The sequence below is a fragment of the Lissotriton helveticus genome, chromosome 7 (genome assembly GCF_964261635.1).
Source record: "Lissotriton helveticus chromosome 7, aLisHel1.1, whole genome shotgun sequence".
Classification (NCBI taxonomy): Eukaryota; Metazoa; Chordata; class Amphibia; order Caudata; family Salamandridae; genus Lissotriton; species Lissotriton helveticus.
The window spans coordinates 1,296,554,327-1,296,570,635 of record NC_136068.1 but is presented as its reverse complement, the minus strand read 5'-3'; the positions used below and the strand labels follow the sequence as shown (position 1 = coordinate 1,296,570,635).

At 51.6% G+C, this 16,309-nt stretch overlaps 1 protein-coding gene across 3 annotated transcripts in view; it reads left to right on the top strand.

The window, feature by feature from the left end:
- The window catches only part of FBF1 (Fas binding factor 1), a 596,028-nt gene that overhangs the window by 407,136 nt on the left and 172,583 nt on the right, over nt 1–16,309 (top strand). For all 3 annotated transcript variants that reach the window (XM_078654557.1, XM_078654558.1, XM_078654559.1), the window contains one exon: nt 13,711–13,850. In XM_078654557.1, the coding sequence (XP_078510683.1) occupies nt 13,711–13,850 (140 nt within the window). The remainder of the gene's footprint in view (nt 1–13,710; nt 13,851–16,309) is intronic.

Genomic DNA, 16,309 nt, shown 5'->3' with positions numbered 1-16,309 from the left:
CCTTGTCTGTGCAAATGGTGTTTCATGAAAGGGCACGCCCCTTGAATGTGGGCCACGCCCCTTAAATATGGGCCACGCCTTTTGAATGTGGGCCACTTTTTTCGTCAGTGCCCGGGCCGAATTGTGATCCCAATCCGACCCTGCTGCGTACCTACTCTGCTGCTCAGGAGGCCCTTAAGGCGACTGTGACTGGGACATTTTGGACTTGGATCCCGTCAACCACACTCGGACGCCTGTGCTGGCCTGGCCTTGCTGGCGGTGCCTATCCAGCCACTGCTGCTGCAGGCCCCTACCTGGCGCATCCTTGTGCCCGGTCTGGTTCGGCTCCCCCCTGGAGCTCCCCCACGCTCCATCCTGCGTCTCCGGCTGGCTGCTGTTGCGGGAGACGCGGCCTGGGGCATGCCGGAGGCCTCTGCTGCTCCGGCGACTGGCTGGGACTCGGCCGCCCTGTGGACTCTGGCCTACGGCTGGAAGGGGCCTGCTTGTGTGCACCCATCTGGATTCAGTGACAGCGGCAGTGACAAGCCTCGCACCTAGGATCACCACAAGTAAGGTTGCCGATTTTCTTCAGGGCCCCCTTTACTGACCTGTTGGCCTGCTCCACTGCCTGCTGCTGGTGAGGGCTTTGGCAGCCCTTTTTCCTGCTGCTGTTTGCTCCTCCGGCCCGCGCACATTTTAGCCTGCGTGCGGAAGGGCCTGCTCCCGGGGTTTTTCCTCCTCCTTGCCTGGCTTCTCGCCACATACAGTACCACTGCGGTCAATTGGACTTCCCATTGGCTCAGGCTTGCTCACTTGCTGCCACCTCATTGGGGCACTTTCTGCGGCCCTTATCTACGCCAACGCACAAATGCTTGTCCTGATCTGACCTGTGGCACCTCCACCACACACCTGTGGGCATTCCTAATCCCCCGGCTGCTGGCCTCGGACCCACTAGCGCTGTTCCTGCGGCCCACCTGAGCCCGTATTGATCTTCTTGGGGAACCGCTTCACTACATCTGTTTTGGCCTTTCCTGGTCTGACCTGCCTCCAGGCTGTGGACCTTCTCTATCATAGGCAAATCCTTTGGACTATACAGATCCCCCATCACCTTACAAGCCCATCGTGGGGAAAACTTACACTAGACAACCCAAGATTACCTTCACAGGGCGGGGGGCGGTCAGAAGTGGTGAGGCCCCCCCTGATGACGGTGAACAGTCCACTCAGACTGACCCCCCTGGCGAACGGGACGACAGCCTACGCACCGTCCTCCTAGAGGTGCAATCCAGTCTATAGTCATTAGACGCAAACAAAGACCACTTAACAGCCCGCCTCAATCAGGTTAAGCAAAGGGTGGACTGCCACGATGCCTGCATTGTTCCACTCGCAGCTAGGGCCTCGGACGCCGAAGATGCCGGTGCCGTGGGTGCGCAGAAACTCCTCAAGATGGACTGTTAGAAATGGGAGTCTCTAGTTGGCAATGGTTTTCACCTTGTCCAAGTAGGGACCCTTCCTTCTAGTCAGGATAATGGAGTTGCACTCCTAAAATAACCTCTGCTCACCCCCTTTGTAGCTTGGCACGAACAGTCAGGCTTATCTTAGAGGCAGTGTGTAAAGCATTTGCACATTACCTTCAGTAATACAGTGTAAGCACTGCAAAAGTACAACACAACAGTTTAGAAAAAATCCAATATTTGTATATACTTAAGACCAAAAACGATAAAAAAAATCTACAATACAGTCCCTAGAAGTCGTCAGTTATCACAATAACCTTGAAATAAAGTTCCTTGAAGTCGATAGCTCCGTCCGTGGCTAGCAGGGCGTCGTGAACAAATAAATCCAAACAGTTGTGGCTGACCGCGGCGCCTTTAGAAATGCAGGGCGTCTGTGACCTCTCGTTGAGCTTCCGAAAGCACGGCGTCCGCGTGCGTTGGTTCCGGAGGTCGGTGCAGGAGTTGTCAGGCCCTTGAAGTCACACACGTTGCAGATTGAACTCCTTGCGGTTGAAGTCGGGAGCGCTGGCGTCGGGTGCTGTGGTGCGAAGTGTAGCGTGTGGTGCCCTCAGGTCGTGGTACGAGCAGTGCCTCGGTCAGGGTGTCAGATGGTGTAGTCGGTGAGACCAGGGTCGCGGTGCAAAGTGAATGCGGTGCTCGTCGCGGTGCCTGCAGCTCACGGTGCAAGCAGTGGCATATTCATTGCTGAAGCGCTGTCGTCGGCTTACGAACTGGCGTCGGTAGGCCAAGGCTGCAGTGCGGGATGAGAGCGGCTCGTCGGTTAACCTTAGGAGCGGTGTCCTCGAATCACGGTGCAAGCAGCAGCGTCGATTTCGGCGTGTAGTGGCATGATTGGGGAAACCAAGGCGCCGTCATGAAGAGAGGCGATGCGGAGTGCGGTGCCCACAGGTCGCAGTGCGAGCAGCGGCTCTTTGGTGACGTCAGCAAGCGGCGGCGGTGAGACCAGGGTCGCAGTGCAGCGGTGCCCTCTGCGGTGCCTTCAGGACACAGAGTCGGCAGCGTAGTCGTAGACGGTGGTGGGTTGCTTTTTCTTCTGTTGCAGCACACAACACACAGTTCCCAGTGTTGAGGGCAGAAGAGCTTGAAGTCTTTGCTGTTCCTGAGATTTCTTGAACAGGGGGCAAGCACTACCTCAAGCCCTTGGAGAAACTCACAAAAGTAGATTGCAGAGAGTTCAGTCCAGTCCTTTCACTGCCCAAGACAGAAGCAGCCACTGCAGGCCAACACAGCAAAGAACACAGCAAAGTGCTAGTTCCTCCTCACAGCTTCTCCAACTCTTCTTCTTGGCAGTCTTCTTGGTTCTAAAGGTCAGGGGTTTGAGCCCCGCTTTTTATAGCCCAAAAACCACTTTTTAGAGCCCAACATCCTTTGTTCTCTCAGGCAGAGAGTGTCTGTGCCCAGCCAGAACCAGTTCTGTCCTCTCTGGTGCAGGTTCCCAGCAGGAGGTGGAGAGGGCATTGTCAAAGGTAGACGGGGCATATTTAGGTGCAAGTGACAACTCCTCCCACTACTCTGAATGCAGCCCAGGTCTATTCAGACCATCCCTGACCCATCTAGACTCTGTGGAGCCACAGCTCCTCCCCAGCCCCTGTCATCCCAAAGCCAGACAGTCAATACACATCCTAGCAGAGGCACACTGGATGGCTGAGCAAGAAAATACCTACTTTCTAAAAGTGGTATTTTCAAACACAGAATGTAAAAATCACCTTCACTAAAAGATACATACTAAAACGTATTTCTCTTCCTTGTTCCCAAGGCCAGTTATGTTTATAAGATGTTATAAACAAACTCCCCGTTCTGTCCTATGGGAACAGGTAGCCATGCAATAGTGAACAACGAAATTGGCACTAATTCACTATCAGGATATGCCACACACACCAGGGCATGTCCTACCTTTCACATACACTGCACCCTGCCCACAGAGGTACCTTGGGCCTACACAGGTACCTTGGGCCTACCTTAGGGGTGACTGACAGGCAAGGAAAGGGAAGGTTAGGGCCTGGCAAGTAGGTACACTTGCCAATTCAACATGGCAGTCCCAGACTGCACATAGGCTCTGCAATGGCAGGCCAGAGATACATTTACAGGCTGTTTGTGTGGGTGGCTGAATCCAGTGCTGCAGCCCACTAACAGTATTTGATTTACAGGCCCTGGCACACTCAGTGCACTTTACTAGGGACTGACACGTAAATAAATTAGGCCAATCATGGAAACACCAATCCATAACACAATTTACACAGAGAACATATGCACTTTAGCTCTGGTCAGCAGTGATAAAGTGCTCAGAGTCCTAAAACCAACAACAGCAGGTCGGGAAAAAATAGGAGGAAGAAGCAAAAAGTTTAGGGATAACCCTGTAAAAAGGGCCATCTCCAACATGGACAAAATCCTCAGTCATACGCGCTAAGAATGAGGACCTTGAAGCGCTCTCCCGACGGAATAATGTTCTGGTCGTCTGCCTGCCAGAGTCCACTGTGATCGGCAGGATGCAGGATTACCTTAAATCGCTGCTCCGCGATCTTTTTGGCCCAGCCCTGTCCAATCACTTCATTGTAGAGCGGGCGCATAGGTCACTTGGTCCGCGCCCCTCCTCCCACAGTCTGGTGTACTGTATTGTCTGGAGTTTGCGGAGTAGGGACTTGTTGATGCCGGCGTACAGTGTGTTTCCGTAGTCCAGTCTGCTGGTGATGAGTGCCAGGGTGACGGTCTTCTTTGACTCAGGGGGGGATCCACTTGAAGGTCTGTGGAGGATGCGGAGGGTGTTGAAGCAGTAGGAGGTGCTGGCGTTGACCTGTCGGTTCATGGTGAGTGATGAGTCGAGTACGATGCCGAGGTTCTTGGCATGGTCTGAGGGGGTAAGTGGGCTTCGGAGGGAGGGCAGTCGGCCACCAGGTGCTGTCCCATGCAGAAGGGGTGGTACAGAGGACGAGGACTTCTGTCTTCTCTGCGTTGAGCTTCAGGCAGCTGTTGGTCATCCAAACTGCGACGTCTTGCATTCCTTTCTGGAAGTTGAGTTTGGCAGTGGTGGGGTTTTTGTGAGGGAGAGGAGCTGGGTGTCGGCGTAGGATACGATGTTGAGGCCGTGTTGTCGGACGATGGCTGCGAGGGGGCCATGTAGATGTTGAAGAGGGTGGGGCTCAGGGATGAACCTTGTGGGACTCCGCAGGTGATTTTCGTGGGGTCAGAGAGGAAGGGTGGAAGTCTGATCCTTTGGCTTCTTCTGGTGACGAATGATCGGATCCAGTCCAGGGCTGTTCTATGTATGCTGGCGTCATGTAGTATGATGACTAGTGTGCGGTGGGAGACGGTGTCGAATGCCGCTGATAGGTCGAGTAGGATGAGAGCTGCAGAGTGGCCTTGGTCCAGGAGGGTGCGGATGTTGTCTGTGGCTGCGAGAAGGCCAGTCTCTGTGCTGTGGTTACTTCGGAATCCGGATTGGGACGGGTCGAGCACAGCGTTCTCTTCAATGAATTGTGTCAGTTTCCTGTTGACTGTTTTCTCTGCAACTTTGGCTGAGAAAGGGAGGAGCGAGATGGGCCGAGTTCTTGAGGTCAGTGGGGTCAGCTGTGGGCTTCTTGAGCAGAGGTCTGACTTCTGCATGCTTTCAGTCGTCTGGGAAGGTGCCTGTTTTGAAGGTGGTGTTGATGGTGCGTTGTAGTTAGGGTGCGATGACGGCCGCGGCTGTGTGGTAGATGTGAGGGGGCAGGGGTCGGTGGGGGCCCCCAAGTGGATGCTTTTCATGGTCGAGGCGGTGTCTTCGGCCGTGATCGGTGTCCAGTTGGAGAAGGTGGGCTGGCTGGTGTTTCTGGGGGCGGGGGCTGCATATGGCGCCTGATGGGTGGTTGATTGTTATTGTTATTGTTATTGTTAATGTGGGTTTGTATAGCGCCAACTCACCGACAGGTCTCAGGGCGCTTTGACCGCAAAAAAACATAACGACCTAGTCAACAACAGGGAGAGAATAGAAGCTAGACTGGGCTCAGCGCTGCTCTAAACAGGATAGTCTTTAAGATCTTTCTAAAATGGAGCCTGTTTCCATCCTTACGAAGGGTCTCAGGCAGTTTGTTCCAGATCTTCGGCAGAAGAACCGAAAAGGCTCTTCCACCTTTTGTGGCCAATTTAAATCGAGGACACACGAGCAGTTGAGCCTCGGAAGACCTTAGACTTCTTTCAGGTCGATAGATCTCCAGCCTTCCTTTAATATATGCAGGGGCTTGCCCATAGATAGACTTGTGGGCTATGCAGAGACTTTTAAAAACAGACCTTTGCGTCACTGGCAACCAGTGGAGGCTCTGCAGCAGCGGGGAGGCATGTGATTTCCTCGGAAGTTTAAAAATAAGTCTTGCTGCATCGTTTTGGACCACCTGCAGTCTGTTGGTCAATACCTTTGGTAGGCCCAGATAGAGAGCATTTCCGTAGTCCAGCCTCGAGAGTATAGTGGCCGAGACTACAGTACGAAGCATGGACTGGGAAAGGAGCGGGACTAGTTTGCGCAGTTGTCTTATAAGACCGGTGCACGTTCTTACAACGGTAGAGACCTGGCTCACCATTAAGAGAGCCCTATCTACCTTAATGCCAAGGCTTTTGACCGAATCGGCTGGTTTAGGAGTGGGACCCAATTCCTGGGGCCAGTACCGGTCACTCCAAGGGGAGCAAGTAGATGAAACTATTAACACCTCAGTTTTCTCAGGGTTAATCTTCAGGAGTTTCCCAGACATCCATTTGACTGTATATCTGAGTACCTCTTGTGCTTGTAACTGGGCCCGTTCAGTGTCGTCCATACTCAACAACAACTGGGTATCTTCCGCGTAATTGAATACGCGGCAACCCATCTCACTCAATGTTTTTATTAGGGGTTGTAGATACAGATTAAACAGGAGGGGGGATAAGGCAGAGCCTTGGGGGACCCCACATGTAAGTTCTCCCACTCCTGATACCATATCTCCCAACTGAATCCTCTGGGTTCTCCCCGATAGAAAAGATTCCAGCCAATGATATGCTGAGTCTCGAAACCCAAAGCTCGCCAACCTGTCCAAGAGTAAAGAATGGCTGACAGTGTCAAACGCCGCTGACAGATCTAAAAGTATCAGCGCGCTTGGTTTTTTACTGTCAGCCATCAATCTGAGATCGTCCAGCACCGAAAGCATGACCAGTTCAGTGCTGTGGTGCGCTCGAAATCCTGCTTGCATCTCATGGAGAAGATGATTAGATTCCAGAAACGATGCAAGGGATATCAGCACATGTTGCTCAAGGACCTTGGACAGGAATGGTAGCTGGGAGATTGGCCTGTAATTTTTCAACACTTTGGGGTCTGCTCCTACTTTCTTTATTAGCGGTTTCACCCTAGCTTCCTTAAAGCTAGCTGGTAGCCGACCTGTGTCTAGTGATTTATTCAGCATCGACAGGATGTGATCTTCTAGACTAAGGCGGGCTAGGCGAAATACACTTGGAGGGCATGGGTCCGCTGGGGAGCCTGACTTTATTTTCCTCATCAGGGTTTCCAGGCCTAATGAATCTATCTGGGGGAAATTGGACATGTGAGTTCCCCCCAAAGTTTGAGATACCTGTGGATCCATAAAGCCGGTGGCGGTATTTTTTATCTCATTTAGAATGGTATCAACCTTATCCAAAAAAATATGTCAAAAAGGTATCACAGCTAATTGTGGTGTCCGTATCTTGGGCTCTCTTAGTTAATTCCGCAAGTATTCTAAAGGTTTCCTTCTGGACATTATCCGCCTCATTAATCCGTTTTTCATAAAATGTGGCTTTCGCCTCCTGTATATGTTTTTTATAGGTGCGAAACAACTTCCTATAATCTTCATAGGATTCTACATCTTTTTTCCTCCTCCAGACTCTTTCTACATTACGAAGTTGTCGTAGAGGTTTTTGATCTTGAGGTGGAAATAGGTTCCAAGCTTGTCGCAGAGGTCTTGGGATGGGGTGATGTCTATGGCTTCGCTGCATGGGTTGGTGAATTTTTGAGTGACACTGAAAAGTTCCTGGAAGTTGGTGGAGTTGGCCAGGATTTTGTTGTGCATGAAGTTCCTCTTGGTGGCTCTGATCTGGTTGTTGTAGTCCGTCATGGCGTTCGGTTGTCTTGGTGTTTCTCCAGTTCTTCTCCAGGCGTCTGCAGGTGCGCTTGGCTTCTTGGAGAGTCGTGGTGAACCAGGCGGCTCTCCTGGGGCGTTTTCTGTCGGGGTTGTGGGGCAAGCTCCTCTGTGCAGTCTGAGATCCAGGTGTGGAGTTCCCTGACTGCGTCCTTTGCGTCGAGTGCCCAGGTGTGGTTGTCTCGGGTGAGGGTGGAGTTAAGTTGCTCGTCGGTAACCTTGCTTCAGTTCCTTCATGGGGGGCGTGGGGCTGGTTTTGGAGCCTTGGGTTTGTTGATGGCGAAGTGTATTCAGTGGTGGTCAGTCCATGGCGGCCGCGTTGTGTGGTGGCTGAATTGGACACTGTTTCCTGCCGCGAAGGTGGGTTCGAGGGTGTGTCCTGCTCTGTGTGTTGACGAGTTGTTTAAGTCTGATGCTGGCGAGGTTGTCATAAAGGATAGTGGGGTTGGGGTCGCTGGGGTTGTCGAGGTGGAAGTTCAGGTCTCCAATAAGTATGTAGTTTGTTGAGGCGATGACATGGGGTGCAATGAAGTCGGTGATGGTGGTGGCGATGGGTGTTCGGGGGCCGGGGGGTCTGTAGAGTGGGTTCCTCTGAGTGTGGCTTTGCGGTGGTCTGTATCTGTAAATGCAGGTGTTTGGCGGTGGGGAAGGTTTCGCTGGAAGTGGTGAGGCGGAGGAGGGTGCTCTTGTGGGCAATGGCGAGGCCCCCTCCTGGGTGGTTGGGGCAGTCTGTCCTCTGGATCTTGTATCCATCTGGGATGGCGGTGCTGAAGTCGGGGGCGGAGGATGCATTGTTCCAGGTCTCTGTGAGGAAGGCGATGTTGGGCGAGAGGGAGTCGAGTAGGTTCCAGATTTCCATGGCGTGTTTGTGTACGGAGCATACGTTGAGGAGGATGCCTTTTAGGGTGTCGCCGGTGCTGGAGGCCAGGGTGGCGGAGAGTGTCTGGTGGCAGTGGAGGCAGGAGAACTGGCCATGGGTCGTGTTCGGCGAGGCCTGTTGGCATTCTCTAAGTCTTCCAGGGTTGAGTGCGAGGAGGGTGGTGGTGTTGTAGTGATGGGTAGTGGGAGGTCCATGGTTCCTGGCGCTGGCCACAGTCGGGTTGCAGAGGGGCTCAGACGGGCTTGCCTTTGGCGAGCCTTCAGCGCGCTGGTGGCAAGCCCAATGGGCACGTCTGCTGCTTGCGCAGCGGCCGCCATTAAGTAGGGGAGCTGGGAGGGAGGAGAAGCTGGGAGGCTGGAACAGGGGAATTCCGGGGAGGAGGGGCCGCAGGGGCAGTAGCGGAAAAAGGCGAAAGGAACAGGCAGGCACGAGAAAATAAAAACAGTGGTGAAATTAGAGCAAGACACAGATAGGCACAATAACAGTGGCACAAAAGGAAAAATTAAGATAAAAAATGGCTTATAAAGGTTACGGTGGTTGCAGGCAGTATGGTCCCAGTTGGAGCGGGCAGCAGGTGCAGGAGTTGGCAGCAGTCTCTGACCTCCCAGGGAGGAGGTCGGGGTCTGGAGGCAAGAGACGGCAGGGAAGCGGGGAGAGAGTGGACCTAGACCGAGGGTCTCCCACCCGGAACCGCCGCACCATCTCCGAGGATAGCCGCTTGAGTGACAATGACTGACACGCATATACCTAACTCCACCCCACAGCTAAGCTTGTCTCTTGGCACCTATTTCATGTACTCTGTTTGATGTAATGTTAACTGCATTCTTTCATATATACTAGCTTTTTGATCGCTTTTCCTCAAGACATCCAGCAATTTGTAGACACTGTTGGTGCATCTCTGTTTATAGGAATATGGGCCACTTATAGTACATTTCACCCACCTTGCCCACAGCAGAGAAGTATGCTCACTGTCACATGTACTGCTCTTGAGTTAACTCTCTCTGAATCACACAACGCCCGGCACCCTGCCTACGTGGTAAGGGGTAATGGCTGAACCCACGCATCCGGAAGGGATGATTCCTGTATCGGCATCATGTCCTCCAAGTTTGAATCTCCTGGGTGGGGGTGGATCATATACTCAACCTATTTGGGGGGTTAGAGTGGGTAGGAGGGGGCTTGGATTCTTCATTTTGGGGTTCGCAACAGACACCTTTCCCATGTAGTCTGTTTTTTTTGTTCTTCTTGAATTGTTTCTGGCATGTCACCGAATGCATACACTTCACAATGGCTTACACCTGAACACACTGAATTCCCTTGGTACGACTGCAGACCACCGACGCTGTTTCATCAATCTCCCTCCGACTGTTATATGACTGATACCACCTTTGTGACATGGAATATTAGGGACCTGAACGACTATAGCAAAGCATGCCTCATGCATGCACATCTCAACAGACACAAGGTGGGTGTTTTATTCCTCCAGGAGACGCATCTTCTCCCCGCTACCTCATCCACGCTGCATTCCCGCCACTTGAAGGAGTCCTTATAACGCTTTCTTCTCTAACCATGTGCGCAGCGTTACCATCCTCTTTAGGAAGGGCCTCCCCTGGCATGACACCCACTCCTTCATAGACACCGAGGGTTGCTACGTAATCCTTGGAGGCACCCACTATAATCAGCCGTTGATCCTCGCGGCGCTCTATGGCCCCAATATTGATGACCCCAACTTTCTCATTAAAGTTTTGCAAATCATATCCTCCCTGGGACCCCGCTCTTTGATATGGGGTGGAGGTTTTAACATTGCACCGTTGCTAATACTAGATTGCTCGGGGGATCGCACACATCACCAACGGGCCACTGTTCTCCTCCATTCCCGTCCTGGAGGACAACACCCTTTGAGACGCCTGGCGGCATGCACACCCAGGCGAGCGTGAAGGATCTTGCATCTCTGGCAGGCTCAGAACCTCGTCCTGCATCGACTTTTGGCTCACTACCTGAGATGCCGCCACCTCAGTGAACCACTTGACCCGTACACTATCTGACCACGCCCCTGTCCGTCTGCACCTGCCATTCCCCCCTCACCCTTTACCACATGTTCACATGGCGCTTGCCCCCCAATTCAGTTGTGTTGCCGCGTTCCAGGATGATATTCGGGTGCCATTTAGACTACTTTGGGCGCAATACCGGCTCCCTTGAGTCGCCCTCAACAATCTAGGAGGCCTTCAAAGTCGTGATCAGGGGGAAATGCATCGCAAAACAATTCAGGGTTTAAAAATCCATCAGGGGCACCCTTGAGCATCTGGAAAAAGACATCAAAACCCTAGATCTCCAACAATCCAAGGACGCCAGCCCGGCCACCCTTGCCTCTATCAGATCCAAGCTCACTTAATTTCATGAGGAGACGAGTAGAGAGGCCCGTGCTTGCTGCTATGGTGAGGGTGATTGCCCTGGCAAGACCCTTGCGAACCTTCTCAGGCAGTGACAAGCATCCTCTTATATCACAGCACTCTGCGATGAGGTCGCTGGGAGAACTACCTGCCCACAGACATTATCGCAGGGATTTCTGCTTTTTACTCACAAATGTACACTGCGGGAGAGACCGCATCTAGGGAATCCCTGGATCAATATTTTGACTCAATTAAGCTGCTGTGGCTCGGAAGTGGTCATCGGGAATATCTAGACAAACCATTCACTCAAGAGGAAGTCTCCAAAGTCTTTGTGGGACTCCCGGGCGAGAAAGCCACTGGCTCAGATGGGCTCACCCTTGCATTCTATAAAGAGTTATGGGCCTTTTCTCGTCCCACATTTGGCTGAGATTTATGACGAATCTCTTGACCTGGGCAGATTTCCCCCATCTCTCCGCAAGGTTATGATTCCTCTCCTACTAAAGCCCGACAAATCTTCTGAGAGCAGCGATTCCTATCGCCCCTTATCGGTTATCAATACCAACAACAAAATTTACGCTAAACTACTGGCAAATCGTCTCCACTCGTTGATGCCATCAATAGCTTGTCCCGATCAATCTGGGTTCATCCCTGGCCGCCCCATCTTGCACAATCTGCACACCATCTTCTCTGTCCTTCACCAGATCAACCCCTCTCTGCCTGCAGTGCTCCTCTCCTGGACACCACTAAGGCTTTTGATACACTTGAATGGTCCTTTCTTTTTTATCTTCTACCTTTTCTTGGGCTTCAGCCTGAATTTGCTACTGAAAATCCAGCTCCTCTACACACTCCCGACGGCACGCATCAGGGTTAATGGGCAGATAATCACTAGGGGCACCACACAGGGTTGCCCCCTGTCCCACATGTTATTTTCCATCGCTTTGGAGCCTTTGGCAGCACGTCTACGCCAGCACCATACTCAGCGAGGCATTGTCTTCTCATCCCATGCCCTGGTTATGTCTATGTATGTCAACAACATCACAATATATTTCCGTGAACCGCAGGAGAATCTAGCTCCCATGACGAGGTTATCTGTTTTGGCTGCCTATCCGGGGTTCAGGTTAACTAGAGCAAGTCTGTTCTTTTCCTCCTCACAGATGCCACTAAACAGTTTTCCACTGACTATGCATTCATTTGGGCTAGTGGTCCCACCAGATAACTGGACATCTGGCTTACCAGAGACATGGACGAGCTGTAGAGGTCTAACTTCGGCAAAGCGATGGACTGGCTTGAGACCAAGATGCAAGCGTGGCAAAAACTTCTTCTTTCATTAGCTGAGCGCATCGCCATCACAAAAATGATTGTGCTTCCAAATTCCTATACTTGTTTATGAACATCCCCAATCCACTCACATCACAATTTTTAAAAAAAACTGAGATCCAACATTATTACATTAATCTGGGCAGGACGCCAGTCCCGTATCGCTTATGATGTCCTGATGCTACCCCTAGTGAAAGGTGGAATGGGGCCCCCCAATTTTAGACTCTATGCAACCAAGCTAGTTTCCTCCATTTTTGGATTCACCCAACGCCTTTTCAGCCACATGTTGCGGTCGAGATTGACCTGGCCTCCCCGTGGCCGCTGCAGACAGCGCTATTTTTACCTCACAGAATCCCCATAGACGAGATAGACATGGTGGAATGTGTGTACTGGGCCTGGTGCGGGCTGCGCAAATACATTTGCGCAAAAACACTCTTTGCACCTTCAATGCAGCTTGTGAGCAACCCCGCTGCAGACAGCTGGCATGGCCCGCCACACAGCAGTCTTGGGTATCTGCTCCATCGCCAACATTTACCCCAACAATACTTTTCCCACACTGCCTGACGATACTGCGGGGCAAGAGATTGAGCAGGGAGATTTACTGGAGAGTGGGTGTGATGGAGGAGGGTTGCTTGGGTTGGGCAAAGTTCATTGGTGGTTATTTATTCCTAGCTTTTGTTGTATCTAATTCCTTCAAAGAAAATCTAATAAAGAACGAAAATTAAACATTAGTATTACATAGTCTTTAAGTAGGGTTCCAGGGAGACACTAGACCTTTTCTAATATCCTATTTGTTATTGCGTAATGAGGATCTCATGATGAAGAAATCTCACTAACTCCATGATGTCCAATAAGCCTGAGGAACATTTTTCAAATAGGTTACCCGCTCGGCCTTTCGAGTCCATCCCGAACACCATTCAGAAACACCAGCCAGTACCTGATGCGGCACCACGTCAGACACAATCATTTTCCTGTCAAAATTCACAACCACCGTAGTACAACAGCCAAAGTTCAAAATCCAAGCTTTCCAGGCAATAAAACCCAAAATGGGCAGAAGGGGTTGATGGACGGGGAGGGGGGGGGGGGGGGCGGGGAGTCCTTCCAAGATCAAAGCTCCTTATGTAGAACCTGATTCAGGGTCAAGAGTGGAAGAAAGAGAAAATGAGCATTTCTCATCGCTGTTGCCTAGTGCAGGTCTCTGCCTCTGCTGTTGTAGTGCTAGCTACACTGTACGTTTTATAAACTGTGGGATCCAAAAATACAGAGTAACTGCACATTGTGCAGACACATGGCAGCTACGACCAGACTTCGAACATAATGCAGCAAGGAGCATGTGATGCACTGCTGGGAGAACATTGATGAGTAACAGGGCAGTATATAGATCCACAAGTTACCAGAGACAGTGACTCCTAGCTTGCATCAGGGGACTTGGTGGTGTGTTCCCCTCAGATGTTCAGCACTTCCCCAGCCCCTAAGATGTGGCACCTGTGCACTGTTTTTTAGATTTTAACTTTGTCTGTCTCCTACAGGTCTCTGAATGGAGTGATTGAGCAGATGGAGGGCTTCTCCAGTAAACTCAGTGACCTCTCATACAAGGTGGAGAGCACGCACCAGAATACCTCCCAGGAGTTGGAGATCGGGGCCCGCCAGCGAGACGATCAGCTCCGCGGTACATGACTGTCTCCTATTGTCATCATTACTCATTACCGTTACCTTTCTCCTTCTCTCTCGCTTACACCCTGTCTCCTTCATGCAATCGCTTTCTTTCTCTCTTTGCAACATCTCCGTCCATTTCCTAATTTGAAAAGTCCATAAAGTTTCACCTGTTTCAAGAGTCACTTCAAAACCAGTGCCAGGAGCCCTTCTTCAAGGGGACATGAGATGAATGATGCTATCATAGCTCTCAAAGCGCAAGGCGTCATCATCCATCAAAGGAACATTCTATAATGCTGTTTGTTGGGGATTGTTATAGATTGAGGCAATTTTTTCTCTACTGGATGGCCCCTTTAATAAACGAGTGCTGTATGGATGATATTAGTCAACTATTTCGCTCACTGTCTTCTCACAGTAATATTCTGACGCCCTGAGCACTCCCCTTACCTCCTTCTTTTAGACTGCTCTAGAGGCAGTGCGTAATTGAACTGGTAGTTGTATGTCGGGAACACCAGCAATCATTTTTGGGGACCTGCACTTATTTTAAATAATCAGATTTTTATCCTAAGCAAGATGGGATAGTGGCGAATATCAGTGGCGAATAAGAATAAAAAAGGAAGAACAGCGTCAAATAAAGAAAGCAGGGTTTAAAAAGAACTTGCAAGAGTGAGATAAAGGGACGTGGTGCATATGGTTGAATATGGAACAGACATGAAATGGAATCAAGACTACGCAGCCTTGGTATTTGCCGTCTCACATACAGTGGCCCCAATTATGGGCTTCTGGGCAAAACTTTCACACCGACACAAATTAAACTCTGCCTAGAGGAATACTTCTCATATGAGGGGCAAACACAGGATGGTTCTGATGTTAATGATAGCTGATGTTGCAATAGGAAGTAGGGGTCATTACTCTACACCCACCTACTCCACCCAAAATCCAAAACAATAAAGTAATATGTGGAATATGGTAGTAGGGAACCTCCAATATGCAGTCTCACTACAGCAAACCTATGCCACGTATAACATAGGCCAAAAGGCTATGGATTTAGAAAGCAGAGATATCTCTCAGAAGACTCAGATTTTACAGGCTCAAGCTGCATACTGTCACAGATTATATATTCCCCAGGTGCCTTTGAGACAGCTGAACTGTGTCTCAGCCTTCACAAACCTTTACAAGCTCTGTTTGCACAAAGAAGAGCTATTCTTCAAAGAAACATTTTTTGTTTTTAGATAGCAGAGCTTTCTGCCTGATAACAAAAAATGTTAAGATTTCGATAATAAACAGCAGATCTGAAAGAGACACGTTAGTGATAGATTCCTTATCTTAGAATATCCCCAGGCGTCAGACTGGATCCGGAAAGTTTTGCTAGCAGTGCCCCTGCGCGTCAGTAGGTGGCGTCGTGCAGCTGCGCGTCCGTCGCTGGCGTCGTATGTGCCGAGATGATGTCAAGGAGACTACTTGGGCACCACCATGTGCGCTGACGTCAGTTCTTTCTTTTTCCGCACCAGTAAGCGCAGATCCGGATAGAGCACGTACCTCAGTAATTTTTTGACTATCTTTTTGAGACTTTTGTCTCGTGTTGGTTTTCGCTGGTGCAAGTAGGGATGGCTGGTTTTAAGTCCTGCGGGGCCTGCCATCGCAATATGTTGGTGGCGGACCCTCACGACGTCTGTCTCTACTGCCTGGAGCGTGACCATGACTCCCGGTCCTGTCTGGACTGTAGGGTTATGGCCCCGAAGGCCTTGATGGAGCGGCGCCGGAAGTTGCTTGAAGTTTGGCAATCGTCCCGGCGTCCTCGTGACCGCTCACGCAGCCGTCATCACCGCTCCTCGGGATCCAAGTCTTCACCCTCGTATTCGGATAAGAGACGACACAAAAAGAAGTCGAAGAAGCATGTTCTCTCTCCGTCGTCCCCCCGTCGGTCCTCAGATGCGGATGAGGGGGACCGGAGCTCCACCCCTGCTGCTCCTCTGGAGCCTGGGAGTCCCGCGGCCTACCCGCCTTACCCGGGTCCGTTGGCGACTCCCACACACCTGAAAGAATTCCTTGCTGCCATGGACCGCCTGTTTAGGCCTCGGGTTCCCGCCGGTGCGATATCAGGTCCCGCGGTCCTGTGTTAGGATCCTGCTGGTCCGTCGACTCCTCCGGCGGATTCAGCCCGGCGCCGCCAGCGTCTCCGGCGCCGCAGGATCCTGCGCAGCTGGCTCCGGCCATGGTGCCAAGAGGTCCCATACTACCCGCTCCGCCCTCGGCGCCGCCCTCTGCTCTGCGGCAGCGCCGCAGTGGATACCACTGGTTCCGCCTCTGCCCCGGTTCCCGGAGGGTTTTGTCCCCGCCTGGGATCCGAATTGGGACACGGCGCCGGCTCAGCCCCAGCCAGTGCCGTTCCCGGCACGTTTCTTCCCTCCCCGATCCCTGCCCCGCCGCCGAGAGTACTGGTGGCGGAGGACAGGTGGGAGGGGTCAGAAGACA